Here is a 16,147-nt window from a genome sequence, read left to right on the forward strand (position 1 = left end):
TTAAAAATATGGGCTATATGTGGGGAATTTTTTTTTTTTTTTGACTCTACATTGACTTTGATCCATTTTAATGAAGTCAGATTGGATTCTAGGTAGGCTAGAATTAGAATTGGATCCCATATTTGAATTTGGAGTCAGAGTTGGATTTTCTAGATACTAATTCCGGCAAAATTGGATCTCAACCCTAGCTAGTTAAAATCTCTATAGAATTGGGATCAAAGGAAATATAGGTGGACCTATGACCTTCAATGATTCCATTTCCTTCAGCTTGCTTTCCATGTTCAACACCCAACAAGGCCACACAAAGGATGTCGAGTTGAGGCAATCATCTCTTGTTTTGGGACTCCACGCAAGTTGGTCGGCCAATCATCAAAAACAATTTCTAGCATAAACTTGTTGGGCATCATCTCTCCACAACACTTTTCGAGTATCGTTCTTCGCAATCTCTTCTCCATTTTGCTATCTTGTTTAGTTATTGATGTGCGTGCATGCATGCATGCTATCTCCGTTCCTTTTACTTCCTTTTGTATTTGCCATTTGCTCGAGAAATGAAGGAAAGAATGACTGCGGACAAAAACCACGAAGCAAAATAACAAATAGTAAAGAAAAGTCCAAACACAAAACACAAAAAGGAAATTCCATTGGCCCTTTTCTGCTGTATGTATGGACAACAAATAAAGAGAATAAAAACAATGGATCATAGCTTTCATAGCTTATATATAGCCTAAAGACCAAAAACAGGACCACAAGAGAAGATAGCAACTTTAATTGATGGCACCTTCTTTTCCACCAAAAAGCATACACAATGCTCGACAGTCCACACACAACCCATGCTCATCATCTTGCCACTCATTACTTCATCACAACAATGGACATAAATTCACCTGTATTTACACTGATCTGTCAAAGTTGTCAGCGTGTCAACGCTTATACGCTTTTGTGTTCCTCTCTCTCTCTCTCTCTGAGGACTGTTTTTCTTCTTCTTGTTTTTTTTAATCAATATTTGGACTGGTTTAACTCCTTCAACGGTAAATGGGTTTTCATTTTCCGTCGAATTTTGTTTTCTTTACGTTACCAACTTCCACTAATTTTTTTTTTTCCTCTTTCCGCTTCGTCAGTCCCCCGGGCCCTCTCCCTCTTTCTCTCTCTGGACCGATTGAACTTCTTCCATGACATTATTCTTCCACAGTCCACTACAAATTTGTTTTCTGAGACTGATTGAGTAATGGCTACCATAATATAAAAATGGATGATCATTTTTGTTGGGTTTTCTTGAAAAGGAGTTGATTGTTTTTCGTATGTTTGGGATGCAAAGAAGTAAACACATTTTCTCTTCTATCTTCCAAAACTTTATTCTTTCCGTTTTGTGCTGATGTCTCTAGGTGGGTAGGCGTTTAGTGCTTTGGTTCCTTCGTAGGGTGGGTGTTTTTGGGTCTAAATTGGGGCAGTTATGGTGAGAAAACACGGATGGCAACTCCCTGCTCACACATTTCAGGTATCCGCATTTAGCAACTCTGTTTAAATCACTTAGCGTGCTTATTTCTTTGTATCACTCTTCTTTTCTCGATTAGGGTTTGTTGAACCACTAATTTCTTGATGTGGGTTTTTCCCCGAAATGCCAGATAATGGAATATACTCAATTTTTTGGCATGTGGGTCTGACTTTTTTCGTGAGTTTTTTATTGCTGAAATAATGTAAACGGTGCATTTCTTTTTTTTTTTGAAAAGTATGTAAATGGTGCATTTCTTTGCCCAGTATTGTTCTCTGATATTCTGCGGGTATGTACTTTGTGGTTTCGTGGCAAGCTTTCTAGATCAATTACGAGCTATTTTATTTCCCAGAGTGAAGGAAGTAAACTCTAATCTGGAGAACCTTTCTGTTACAGTTTTTTGTTTCTTTTTGGGTTTATCGTTTAGTCCTGTGTAGGCTTGGTCCGTTGTGTATTTTTTCAATTGTTTGTTATCCACTGTTCACTATTTCTTGTCAGCCAATTTCTATTTCTGTTATCCAAGAGGTAATTTACCTTTAGGAAAATGCTTTTAGGATATAAAGTAAGATAATGAACGAGAAGTATATCTTTTTTTCAAAAACATTTAATCTTAATCAATTCCCCAAATGTGCCGAAGCCTATAGTATCAGATATAGCTAAAAAATTTCATGTGGTATTGAGAGCACCATTGGGCTAGAAGCTGGGTAGAGGATGTCAATTGGCCGCTTTAGCCATTAGGTCTGCCTATTTCCTAGAACAGGGTCAAGCCAGCACCTTTAGGCATGTGTAACACCCCAATGATAAAGGTAAGGGTATGTGGTATACGGGATTCCACATTGTTTGGGAATGAGAAGTTCTTGCTCTTTATAACGTTTCAATGGGACTCCAATTGTATCATTGACTAGTCCTTTTGGAGTATTAGCCATGCGATTTGGGCCTTCTATTGGGACGTTACAGCATGCTACTAACATTTTTGCTCATTATTTTCCCGTGACCTTTGTCATTTGACAATTTTATGGACCAATATTCTCTCGTTACATTACTACCCAAGTCTAACCTGTGAATTGTATTATTGAGGAACTTATCAAAACCCAAAAACAAAAAAGGGATTTTTGAGGGAGGAAACCGTGGAAAAGAAGCTTACGACGGTTTGCTAGGAAGTGTTGAGTTGGGACCCTGAATCTTTGTTTTTTGTTAGTACATGCCCACAGTTGTTATTATTTTATCAATTGAGCTATTACTATAAACAAATTGTCAGTTTTTTTTTTTTTTTCCTTTTTTCTTTTTAGGATGTGTTGTATCATTGCATTATTTCTTGTATTAATGTTTAGACTTTGGTAATGGTTCCCTGTTGAACGGTTGATGTTTAATTTAAATCCTTTTCTCTTTAGCTACCCATATCTTATTATCGCATGTACAAAAAATGTTTTGATCATTTGGTTCTTACTTGGATAGGTTGTTGCAATTACTGTATTCTGCCTGTTAGTGGTCGCATTCTATGCTTTCTTCGCTCCTTTCCTTGGAGGCCGTACATGGGAGTACATTCTGGTTGCCACTTACTCTCCAGTGGTATGTGATTTCGTTTGATTCTATATGTTAAAGCTTTTTCTTCCTTCCCTTTCTCCGTGCACCCTACCTTCCTCTCCTTATGAAAAGTTTCATTATACTATTTTCTAAGATGCATATTCTAATTGGATGAGTAACACAGCCATGGAAGAAAAGTCAAGTTGCTGCCTTTATAGTGGTTTCAGTTTTGGCAGCTTAAGACCTTTTTGTATGTGAAGCCATCATGTGATGCCCAATTCAAGCAAGGTCCATATACTTTCAAAACTAAGTGTCTTAGGGTTAAAAGAATTTTATAAATCAAGTCATCGGTTTATCGGTCAATAGCATTTTTACATTATGGATTAGATCTTGAATTTCGGAAAATTCCCACACATAATTTGTGCTTGGTCTAAGGTTATTCTACTTCTAAGGGCGTTGAGGAGTTTTTATAAACTTTTTGATATCTTTTGATTCTTAGTTAAATAGGAGTCCTAGCTTATTAGGTGAAGTAACAGTCAACTAGTGTGTATAATTATGCTTTATGAATTCGAAGATGAATAATAAGAATTGAGTACTTTGAGTTACAAGATGTATGCGTGTGGTGTTTTTCTTCCTCTTTTCTTCTCTTTCTCTTGGGAACTTTTCATACCAAGTAATAGTCAACCAGTGTATATAAATATGCTTTATGAATTCAAAGATGAATAATAAGAGTTACTTATAAAAAAATAGATGAATAATAATAATTGAGTACTTAGAGTTACAAAATGTATCCGTGCCCTATTGTGGTCTTTTTCTTCCACTTTTCTTCTCTTTATCTTGGGAACTTTTCATACCAAGTTTATTGCAACCATCATCTTCCTTTTTATTTCTACCTTTTCAACCCCAAACCATATCCCTTCTCTCACACCTTTTGAAACCCTAAAAATTATAGATTTCTCTCTATGTTTCACATCCTTCCAAACCTATAGATTTAAAACTTCTAGTCTGTTGCTACCAGAAATACACATGCAAACGATTTGCCTTAAATAAATAGTCCTCTTTACCTTTAATGCTATCCTTTTCAAGCCTAATTCTTTATACAAACCTGAAAGACATCTGTACTATAATGATAACTCCATGAACAGACATCTGTACATATTCTGGCTTTAGCCTACCACAAAATCCGTGAACAGATATTTCAAAATCTGTCCTTTGTTGATAACTAGACCAGACCTTAATGATAGAGGCTTTCAGTAATCTTGGTGATGTAGGAAAAATTACTCCCAAAAATTTAAATTGCAGCAGAATTAGGGAAAATTGAAGAGAAGGATTGTGACGCCCCCAAATTCCGTTTGGGATCAGACGGACATTTGAAGCGTCGAGACATGCAACACAAGGTTACCTGCCCCCGTTCATGACATATAAGATGCAATAATCCTAACATGCATCTAACATTATGCAATATTCGCAGCGGATAATTTTTTTCTTTAGCAATACTATGCGCCAAACTGAAAATATCCCAATACTTAAAACATACTTCATACATAAAGATTCATTGAATAACTAAGATCACAGCACTATTCCAAAATAGTTATGATCCAAAAGTACTGGAGATGCAACTTCATCGTACAAGTAGTAGTTTAACTACTATATTAACATTAACGACGCACCGTCGTTCAGTCGACTGTGTCTAGTTGGTCAGCTCCTGATCCTCCTTCAGGTCCTGTAACAAGATCTACCATTCGGGAGGAATGGTAGTTGGGACTACCACAGTGAGATTTGATTACAAATCTCAGCAAGTTAACAAAAAAACTTTCACACAGACTAATGATGCATGGATGACAGTAAAAGCATAAATGCATAATCAAATTCATAAATAATTAAAGCATAACTTGGCGTACAACATAGCATAATTGACATAACTTAAATTGAAACATGAACTGAACTTGACTTAGCATGAACTTGCTCTGAAACTTGAATTAACATGAAAAATACATACTCCACAGTTGTTGTGGCCCCATGTATTCTACACAAACTTGACTTAACATTAAAAATACATACTCCACAGTTGTTGTGGCCCCATGTATTCTACACAAACTTGACTTAACATGAAAAATACATACTCCACAGTTGTTGTGGCCCCATGTATTTTACGCATCACAATTGTAGTTAAATACATACTCCACAGTTGTTGTGGCCACATGTATTCTACACAAATTTGACTTAACATTTAAAAATACATACTCCACAGTTGTTGTGGCCCCATGTATTCTACACAAACTTGACTTAACATGAAAAATACATACTCCATAGTTGTTGTGGCCCCATGTATTTTACGCATCACAATTGTAGTTAAATACATACTCCACAGTTGTTGTGGCCCCATGTATTCTACACATCATAATGTACTCAAGATGAAATGTGACTGGAATACGAAAGGACTGAAGTCCTGACGTAACATAACGTGACTTGAACATAACTTAGAATACATGACCAACTTGATATAGAAACATTTCGTAACATGGCATAACATATAATAGACAACATATTTAACATGACATACTTGCAACAGTGAATATTACATGACTTGACTTACATGTAATAGATGACATACTTAGCATGACATACTTGTAATGTACAGTAATACATAATAGAATATATTATGTAAGATAAAAATTGATGACAGAATAAATTTTGTATAATAGACAATTACATGATAACTTGACATGGCATGACACATATGATAACATACATACATACACTGTAGTTCTTTTACTTAGCACACATACACAGTAGACTGCTAGTAAGTTAAAAGCTAACTTACCTCGATCTCCGCGTTTCTTATAAAACTTCAAGTGCGATCACGAGGAACTGTAATTAGTAATTCTAAAAGTTAGAACTAAATCACTAATAATTTGAAATATGAAAAATACTAACTTAAAGAGTAAAATTTTCATTTTACTCTCTACATGTGGAAAAATGACCGTTTTACCCATAACTTAAGGATTTTGCATACTAACTCTAAAAGTTTCTAAAATTTACATGCCTCATGTAAATTTTATCCTAAACTTAAATATCAACTCAGAAAAATTTAAAACAAAACACAACTATGAAGAACACACTATGGTTGAAACATCCATAGGCCATTTCCCTTTATTTTTGTTGCAATTCCTTCCAACTTCAAAACTCATGCTTAAACCAAAATTTTGCAACAAACATCTTCCAATTCTAAGTTCAAAACCATACTTAAAACATCCATTTAGAAAAAGCTAATAATCAACACCAAACTTTTTTGTAAAAAGATCCAAGCACTTGAATCACAAGTTTTGACCTTAAATCAAAACATCTCCAAGAATTTCAAAAATCAAATCTTACTTCTAACATATTCATAATATCATCCTAACATCAACCATGCTTTAAATCATCAAACTAAAGTCACCAAAATCACAAAATAAAATTTGGAGTTTTTGGTTTTACACTTAGTCCAAAAACAGAAACTTTTTCCTCAACTAGTTTTGATAAATCTCTTGATCTATGACTTATAAATATATGATCTTCAAACCAAACCATTACATGGTTTAAAAAGATGTCCTAAAACATATACAAGCTTCTAATTCAAGATCACATGGTTAGAAATTAATCAAAACATAAATTTAGCCAAGAATATCCACACTTTGGCTTATCTGAATATCTCTTTGCATAAAATTTCATATCTTTGAAACTAACATCAAATATCTTCAAAATAATAATATAACATGTATATAAGATGTTTAGGATCCTCCAATAAAATTATCAAAGTCATTAGAATAGGTTTAGACCACCAAAGAGTTAAACTTTCTCAAAACAGAAACTGTTTTTCCTATTCCAGTTTCTAAGTTTCTAAATCTAAGAAAATCTTTCATCAAAACCTTTAATCATGCAAAACTCCTCAACCAATAGTCATATATACATGTTAACAATACTCCATAAAAATTTCGGACCAATATCTATCCATTAGCTTAGTCAAAAACTCCAAACTATAACATACTCTCCAGATTCACGCCCAGAATGACCTTTCTATGGTTAAAAATACTTTTGACCGACCAAATGACCATGGAATGATACGAAAAATACATCTACGGAAACTAGACTAAAAAAGGAACAACTTATATGAAGGAGACTTTATGATAAAACACTTACAAAAGCTTCGAAATGGGTGTGCAAAAGAACTCCTAAAAGCTGTCCGAGAGAGAGTGTTTGGTATTCTTTCAATGGAAAGCATAAATGAAGATAATTTCGTGGGGAGGGATGGCTGGAGATATTTGTGGATAAGATATGGAAGAGATGAGGCTGGAGTGAGAGTTAAGTGTAGGACTCTCTTACCCGAAGTGAGAGTTAAGTGTAGGACTCTCTTACCGGAGTGAGAGTGGAGTGTAGGACTCTCTTACCTAATAATATCTACAAAAATCAACTCAATATATTTTTACCCAATAATATCCACAAAATTAGTTCAAAATATTTTCTAAATGTGGAGTAGACTTGGAAGAGTAAGGTGGTTAAAATCTTTCCATGTGTATTTTAAATCTATGTTCTTAAGATATTTTCCAAATGTGTATTTTGCTTAGGTGTCATGATCTCACACCTTGATTTCCTTCACAATTCCATCTAATGGTTTCTCTTTGTGCTAAGTATCTAATACTATTCATTATGTGTGGTTAAGATCTTGCCAAGTATCCAAATAAAATTTCGCTAACCTAATTTGGACATTTCACACTGTGATTTTGAAAACACTGCATTTAGTACGTTTACCGAGATTACTATTCACTGCAAAAATAAACGTAATAAACTTAGTACTGAAAAATCCTAAATATTCAATTAAGCCTAGTGGTGTAGACTATAATGTATTCTGACACTTCTAACTATCTCAAATAATTAAAATCGCATTTCTGGCACCATAGTGAGTGATAACACTAACTATGTTGACAGGCTAAAACCTATGCGATTAGTCGATTCGTGTAAACTTACGGAATTTTCACGAGGTTCTTAAGGTCAAAAGAAATTCCACAATTGAATTTCTAGCGGGCTGTTACAAGGATACTAAGAAAAGAGGGAAAAAAGAAGCTAAGAAAGAAAAGTAGAGAACTAGTAGGGAACATTGTAATAGATTTTTAAGGGCATGAATATTCATGACTTTCTTGTATCTCTAGACAATCATGCATAGGTTTTGTTCTTGTATATGTTACCGACGTATCATGTACTTGGGCTATGCCTACTTTTTTTCATCCATAAAATTCTTACTTACGGATCAGGAAACGAATGAAGGGAACAAGAAGATGCCAAAGAGGGAACAGACAGAAAGAAGAAAGGGGAAGAAGAGAATGAGAAAAGGGGGAGGGAGAGAAAAATATCATTTTCTCATAATTTTATTTTATTAAAATATGTCTCCATTGGTTCTTATCAAAGAAATGTTTCCATTGGTCTATAAAAATGCTTAAATAGACTCATTGATGTCCTAATACAATTAGGAATTTTATTTCAAATAAACACCTACAGAGAAAATTTCAAATATAACTCCTATACAAATAGAACTCCTTGAATTCTGAGGTTAATAGATTCCTAAATCATGAACCCTAGGTCAATGCCAATTTGTTGAAGTATAAAAATTTACGCTTAAGTCATGAAAATGAAATAAACGCATATTAGTTTTATTGAAATTCAATAATTAAAAAAAAAAAACTAAATAAAATGGACCGAATTGACTCGTTGCATTCTGCATTATTTGGAGTTTTTTCTTTCCCTGACTTTTAGGTGGTTTCTCTTGTATATTTCTTGTGAACTTGGGTGTATCCTTTGGTTTCAACGATTTTTGAGTACTTGAAAAATTTAACAGAACACTTTTTCTTTCCTTCTGATTGAAAGTATAGAGCTTCACTCTGCATATCTCGTGTACTTCATATGTTGCATTATCTCAAACATGATATATTGGCATGAAAGTTTTCCTAGTTTCATTTTCTTCCAATAATTATCACACTCATGTCTAATTTAATTCCACTTGTCATGTGATCACAGGCACTCCTTGTTTTCATTCTTTATGTACGTTGTACTGCAATTAACCCAGCAGATCCTGGCATTATGTCTACATTTGATCCTGCAGTGACAAATAAACTCAATACAAATAACCAGTTATCTGTGAAAGACCTATCTAGAAAATTTGATGAAATTGCAAGCAGGGAGAATCTTTCATCTCCATCATCAGCTTCCAGAAGTTCTATTGCTGGGGCTAACTCTAGTAAGAAAGGTTCTATAAATGAAATTCGGGAAGTGAATATACCCCTGGAATCAACAAGCAGAAATTCCTGTTCTAAAATTGAAGGATTCTTCTGTGCATTATTTGTACATGAAGATTGCCGCAAACAGGAAGGGGCAGCCGAGGAGCAGGGAACTGGTGAAGATGCTTTGTTCTGCACATTGTGCAATGCTGAGGTACAGAATAATGACAAGTATGATATAGATTGTTAAGTTCAATGTTGGTTACTCCTAGCAATTTTAGTTCCGCATATTATCCTTTAATTTCTTGTTTGACAACAATGCTGCAAAGTCATATGCCATCTCTATAATTATATGCTCACCAAAAAATATTTACATTCATATCATACAGGGAGTCTTTTTTTTTTTGTTTTTTTGTTAAGTAAGAATAAAATTTTAATCTTGGCGTTGTATGTGGTGGTGTTGTGTATGGAAAAGCTGAATCACTGTGATGGACCGGTGTCATATGTGCAAAAAAGTGGGGAGTCCATTGACCACTTATGTTGTGAAGTGGCCATGAGCATATGGATTGATTTTGCTAGAGTGGGGCTACTTTGGGTGATGCCGAGAAGGGTGTTCGATTTGCTAGCAAGTTGGAGAGACATCCAAGCTAATCCTCAAATTGTAGCTATGTTGAAGATGGTCCTGATTTGTCTTTCGTAGTGCATATGGAGGGAGAGAGATGAAAGGAGTTTCAATGATCATGAATGGACAAGCTTAGAATGTTTTTTTCTTAATACTTCATTCCATTGGTCGATTGTAATAGACTTTGATGGTATGAGCATTCATGATTTCCTTGTATTTTTAGACAATCACGCATAGGTGTTCTCTTGTATATGTCCCATGTACTTGGGTTATGCCTATTCTCATTAATAAAGTTTATTTTTTATTGATAAAAGAAAAGAATAAAATTTTTATTGAAAGAACAATAGGCATAGCCCAAGTCCACAGGAAGTATACACGGAAAACACCTAGCAACCACTAGGAACTAGATATTGATATGGGGAGTCTTGAGTAATATAGGTGATAGCCACTCAACATAACCTGCACATGAACTCCAATTCCACCATCATACTGCATCTAGCTTGCCTACCACTGCGTTTTCATACATCCTTGCTAGTCACCCTGTCACACTCACGATTCTCATGTCAGATTTACGGCCAAAGTGTAAACTGCACATTGAACCTACACCCAGCTATCATTTATGAGAGAAGATTTGGTTTATATTTGGTGCTTGGTGCATGCCCCAAATGTGGTGAAATTGGTGTTGTTTTGATGTCAAATGCATTGGGTTTATGTCCCATGCAGAGATTGTGGGGGGAGAAATTCTAAAACTTTCAATGGCATCGAGATCACTCTTCCTGAGTTGAAACTGTCTTTCTGGTCTGCTCTCCGTGATTTTGGACTTCTGTAAGTTTAGGTTTTAGTTACAGGCACTGCCTCATCAACAAGGTCTGATAGTTCAAATTTGCATCTCACTCAATGTTATGAATTTGAAGAACATGGCCAAACCTTCTTATGTAGTCATCTGATAGATTGATATTTGATCATATATGATCAAACTTTTCCTTTCGATATGAACAAATAAATTGCAAAAGCCTATAATGCATGGACTTGTATGTATTGGCAGAAAGTTTCCTTCTACTTGGAGGATTTGAAGAATGTGCATAGAGTGTCTTCTGGGTTGACAGTCTATGATGACAGTATGGAAAGTAAACGCTTTGGGAACAGTTGGTTGCAGTGGAGTAGGTTACGTCATCTTCAGTAAACTTTAATATCATTTTGGCCAGGGCGTGTAGAAGATACTACTGCATCTTCATCAGTCCCTTGATAATTTCTTAGATCCAGTTATGGGCATTTCATAGGCTTCAGACGTAAACATGTACATGGAGATGGGAATCAAATACCTCCCCTCATGGAATAGCGGGTGCTTAGTTCTCCTCAATCCCTATTTTAAAACTTTGTACTCTCTTCAAAGTTTGTTTTGTTCACTAACTTTGGGCAGATTTATGATACGCTCTGTTTTTCTAATACTATTATTGCCATTATTTGTGTTGCTCTTTCTCCTCAACGGGTGTTGTGTTTCAATGGTAATGAAACCGTCCCTGTAAACATATCAGCACTCATGATTCAATTTTTCCATGGATTGGTAACCTTTTCAGCAGATTATAGGTCACCATGTTTCCTGATATAAAAATTGTTCCTTAAACCTGTTAGTTTTCCTATATTCTGAAGTCTGGTTTGTTTTGTCTCTAATATATGTGCCAGTCTTTCTTTCTTGTGTGATACCTAAGGGTCTTACATCTGTGGAAAGTCTTTTGAGCTGATAGTGTCTCCTTAATATACATCCAACCTCTTGGTTTCTGGTCAGGGTAAATACATGACATGCACATGGCCATTTCTCCAGAAATTGGCTGTCTGCTTGGGGCCTTAGAATAATATTAGTAATCTGGTTTTGTTTATTAATTAGGTATGCTTTTCATGTTGCAGGTTCGCAAGTTTAGCAAACACTGTAGAAGTTGCGATAAATGTGTGGATGGTTTTGATCACCACTGCCGGGTGTAGCTTCATATTGCTCCTAGTGCTTCTTACAATCATGTCTCAAAATTCTAATCTAGGCATTTCTTTTTTTCTTTTGAGACTAACCTCTTTATACTACATGGCTGCAGTGGCTTAACAATTGTGTGGGGCACAAAAATTATGCAACTTTTATTGCTCTCATGGCCATTAGTCTTCTTTGGGTATGTATTGCATTATCAACCATGTGGAGAGAAGACATTTTTTTTCAGTTGCTCATGACTCCTTTCTGTGGTTCAGCTTGTTATTGAAGCTGGAGTTGGTACTGCTGTTCTAGTGCTTTGCTTTGTTCACAAGAAAAGCATGGAGGCTGAAATCATTGATCGGCTTGGAAATGGTTTCACTCGTCCCCCCTTGGCAACAGTTGTGGTACACTATTGAATATGCTCTGTACCAAGCCTAATTTTTTGTTTGAATATATCATTTACACAAGAATACGCATGCTAACACTGGATCTCATTTATGCAGGCTGTATGTACTGTAGTTTCCATGCTGGCATGTATACCTTTGGGTGAATTGTTCTTCTTTCACATTCTTTTAATTAGAAAGGTTAGTGGCCAAGAACCTTTTTGTATTATGTTTTTTTCCATGATTCTCTGGTCTGCCATAGAAAACTTGGTGGTAGAGTTGTTAATATTTGGGTTGGACTGTTAGTTGTAAATTATCTTCTACTTTGGCTATTAACCTAGTTTAGAAAAGAGAGCATAGGCAAATATTGGGTCAGAGAGGCAATATCTATAGCTACATAAATGTTCTCATGATTCCTTTTCTTTTCCCCATTGAATTAGGGTATTACAACCTATGAGTTTGTTATGGCAATGAGAGCCATGAGTGAGCCACAGGGAGGGGTGTCTATTGATGAGGGGCTGGCAAATATAATGTATTCCCCATCAGGGTCTGCTACTACTGGTTTGAGCGGCGGAAGTTCCCTGGGTCCCCAATACAAGGGGGCTTGGTGTACCCCTCCTAGGGTATTTGTGGACTATCAGGTATTTACTATTGACGTTATTTTTTTTAGCCCTTCTACTCATCATCCCTACACCACACGACATTTGGTTTTTTATTTATTTATTCATTTTTGTTTTATTCTTGTTAAACTAAAGGAATTCTTCTACTCATTATCCATACACCAAATGATGAATTACCCGTCATGGGTGGAGCTGTTTGATTGCCCAGCCCAGCTGGATATCATCTAATCTAACAGGGAAAAGTAAAAAAGAAAACAAGAATAGGAAAAGGAAAATAATTACTTTCCTGATTATATAACTTATATGGAAGTGCCAACGTGGAAAGGAACCCCCTCCCCCCAAACCTTACCCTTACCAACCAATCTCTCTCTCTCTTTCTCTCTCCCCCTCCAACTTTATTGAGATTTTTGAGGGGATGTGACCCAGATACAAGACGTACACCGGAAAAGATACTAGCAAGGCATTATCCCAACTGTACATGTTTATCTACATGGTCCCATATTAATAAATTCTTATTTTACCATTGGAAAAAACAAGTTTATCTACATGATCCCCGAATATCTTGCTTTCCAGGCACAGGCCACCCAACCAGTTATTTCTCTATGAGAAGTTCTAGTTACCATGAACAAGAATTGTTAAGAGGAAATTTTCATGAATTTTAAATACTTGATTTGATAAATGTCAAACTATACTTTTTTTATCATCCAAGTTGATTGGGTACATTATTCATATTGTTGAAAGAAGTTTAAGTGTAAGCTAAGAAATGCTCTCTTATATTATATTAATCCCATTTATGGTGACTGGACAACAGATGAAATTTAGGTGTTGAACTCATCTTATTTAATCATTACAACTTTTCCAAACTTTCAAACAAAATATAATAAACACTTCAACTTTTTCAAATCTTAAAACAAAAATAATACTAAAAAATTTAATTCTAGCAATATTTTATTTAACTTTCAACTCATCTCATTTCAACTCAACTTAACTCACTATCCAAACCTCCCATTAGAGTTATTTCTTTAACACCGTTTCTTTTGGCTGATGAGATAAGACTTAAATGGACTAAAATGTCAATGACTTTCTTGTATTACCTTATAATCCTTTATAAATAAAATTCCCAATTATGTATAAAAAAAAATTATGCTGATCCCACTTTGGACATAAAAAAGAATATTGTGTCTCACTTTGTATTCTTAACGTTCTAGTTGCTATATGAAGAAATTCTTCTATTGATCTTTATATTTTTACAGTTCCCTTTAATATATAGCTTTTTGTTCACAACAATCGTTCTATGTTTCCTTCAACCATATATAGTCTTTGTACTGTGGCTTTATGACCATGCATGTGAAAATGGGTTCAAGAACTGAATGTAATGGACTCATATTTTATGGTTTAATTTTATTCCATGCTTCTAACTAGAAACAAACTTCTGACCTGAATTATTTTAAACATGGATACAATAGGACGAAGTTGTGCCTCACTTGGAGCCTGGAATGGTTCCATCAACTGTAGATCCGGATGCAACTGGTATTGTGGAAAGAGGACCAAAGTTACCCAAAAGGCCTGTCCGTATCAGTGCCTGGAAGCTTGCAAAGTTAGATTCTAATGAAGCCATGAGAGCAGCAGCCAAAGCCAGGGCATCGTCCTCTGTTCTACGGCCAGTTGATGACTGCCATTTACAGGATCCAGATTTAAGATCCAGTGGAAACATGAGCATCATAAGTAGTGTGAGCACTGAAATGGGGTCAAATAAAGAGATAAAGAATGATATGAGATTATCTTCCTTGAGGAAATCTTTTGCTCCAAGCCAAGGTAGCCGGGATGAGTATGAAACAGGGACTCAAAGTGTGAGCAGCTTCAGCAGTCCAAGCCATGTTCATGAAGCGGTAAGCCTTAGTCCTCTACCTCAAGGTCATGGTTTGGGTCGTTTTAGTGCAGTTAGCTCTTTCCCAAACTTAGTTCACGATCCTCCATTAACATCCAAGGCATCTTTTCCCAATGTCAACACCTCGACGTCCCATCCTTTGGGATCTGATGAAAAGACCATGCAGAAGGGGAGTACTGATGCTTTACTGCTTTCAGCTCCAGCTACTTCTATTCTCAGAGATATTAAAAGGACATCTGTTGTCTGGGACGAAGAAGCTGGGAGATACATGTCAATTCCAGTATCAGCTTCAGAAGCTAGAAACAAATCATCCACACAAATAGGATTGCCAAGTTCTAGTGCAGAAACAAGCATCTATAACAGAAGACCCTTTTTTCCACTGCAAGAATCTTCATCTTCTGCAGCGAAGGCTCTAGTTCCACAAGCAGAAAAGCTGATGTACACAGGAGATTCTATATTCTTTGGTGGTCCGCTTTTGAGTTTACCAGTAAGGGAAAATTTGAAGAATGAACGAATGTTGGGTTCTAGAGAGTGCCAAGAGAGATTGGCCCTTAATTTATCTCGGGAGTCTAGATTCAAAAGGGATTCAACGTCAAACCAGCTTCCCGTGTTTGTCCCAATAAGTTTCGAGCATAAGCCCCCATCTGGCTCTGGTTCATAGTAAGTAGCTTTAAGCCTATGATTGAATTTCTAACAAAATGTACGTGCAATTTTTTTCCAGTAAGGTGGGTTGGCTAGTGAATGGACTGTGAAACTGTGGAAACTTCTGTCAGGAGCTGCTCTGAGATCCCTCCAACGCATTTTGATTGGAACTGTTTGTGCAAACATGATTGTATCAAGATGTTTGAAGCAAATTCTTGAATACAAACTTCTGAATTCGCATCATTGCCTTTTAGTGAAGCTTGTTTTCTTTTATGCATCGGTTTACGCGAAGTTCGTTAATGAGAACGCAAACACTCCTACAATCCCCAAATATTCTGTCCAAAGAGCATCTAGAGTCCTTTGTGTATGTCAACTTTCTTGGACGAGTTTTGAAAATTGCATCACGATCATCTAGTCCATTGTTTTGGGTGGAATTGCGATCTTCTAAACCCTAAACCTTAAATCTTAGAATCCTAACCCTAAAACCCTAGAGCCCTAAACCCTAAAACCCTAATTTTGGGTGGTTCGTATTGGTATTGTTTGAATTTGCATTGTTTACAGCTCTAATATTGCTTCGTGGTAAACTCCATGATACTATTGAATGACTTGAAGACTGTTATTTGCTGTTACCTAGAATTAGGAGTTAACCCCACATTCATAACTAGTTAGTTTATGTACAATTCTGACAACTTCGAAAGTAATTTTTTTTTTTTCAAATATTGAATGCACATTTTCAAAAAAAGTTTTTTCTTTTCTATATATAATTATCATAGA

At 35.7% G+C, this 16,147-nt stretch overlaps 1 protein-coding gene across 4 annotated transcripts; it reads left to right on the plus strand.

Annotated features, from left to right (window-relative positions):
• The first annotated feature begins 775 nt into the window (after positions 1-775).
• LOC122303296 (probable protein S-acyltransferase 19) lies at positions 776-15,616 on the plus strand. 4 transcript variants are annotated; one of them, XM_043115009.1, is made up of 10 exons: positions 776-1,028; positions 1,383-1,495; positions 2,945-3,058; positions 9,147-9,475; positions 11,789-11,857; positions 11,968-12,039; positions 12,116-12,244; positions 12,344-12,424; positions 12,664-12,864; positions 14,310-15,616. In XM_043115009.1, exons 2-10 carry the CDS (start codon positions 1,468-1,470, stop codon positions 15,390-15,392), a joined length of 2,106 nt encoding a protein of 701 aa, XP_042970943.1. In that variant the 5' UTR covers positions 776-1,028; positions 1,383-1,467; the 3' UTR covers positions 15,393-15,616. The 4 variants fall into 4 exon arrangements, with proteins under 4 accessions (XP_042970943.1, XP_042970942.1, XP_042970941.1 ...); XM_043115007.1 differs by having other exon boundaries at positions 777-1,028; positions 9,062-9,475; XM_043115008.1 differs by having other exon boundaries at positions 776-1,495.
• Positions 15,617-16,147: the final 531 nt, after the last annotated feature.

Source organism: Carya illinoinensis, chromosome 3 (genome assembly GCF_018687715.1).
Source record: "Carya illinoinensis cultivar Pawnee chromosome 3, C.illinoinensisPawnee_v1, whole genome shotgun sequence".
In the NCBI taxonomy this organism is placed as follows: domain Eukaryota; kingdom Viridiplantae; phylum Streptophyta; class Magnoliopsida; order Fagales; family Juglandaceae; genus Carya; species Carya illinoinensis.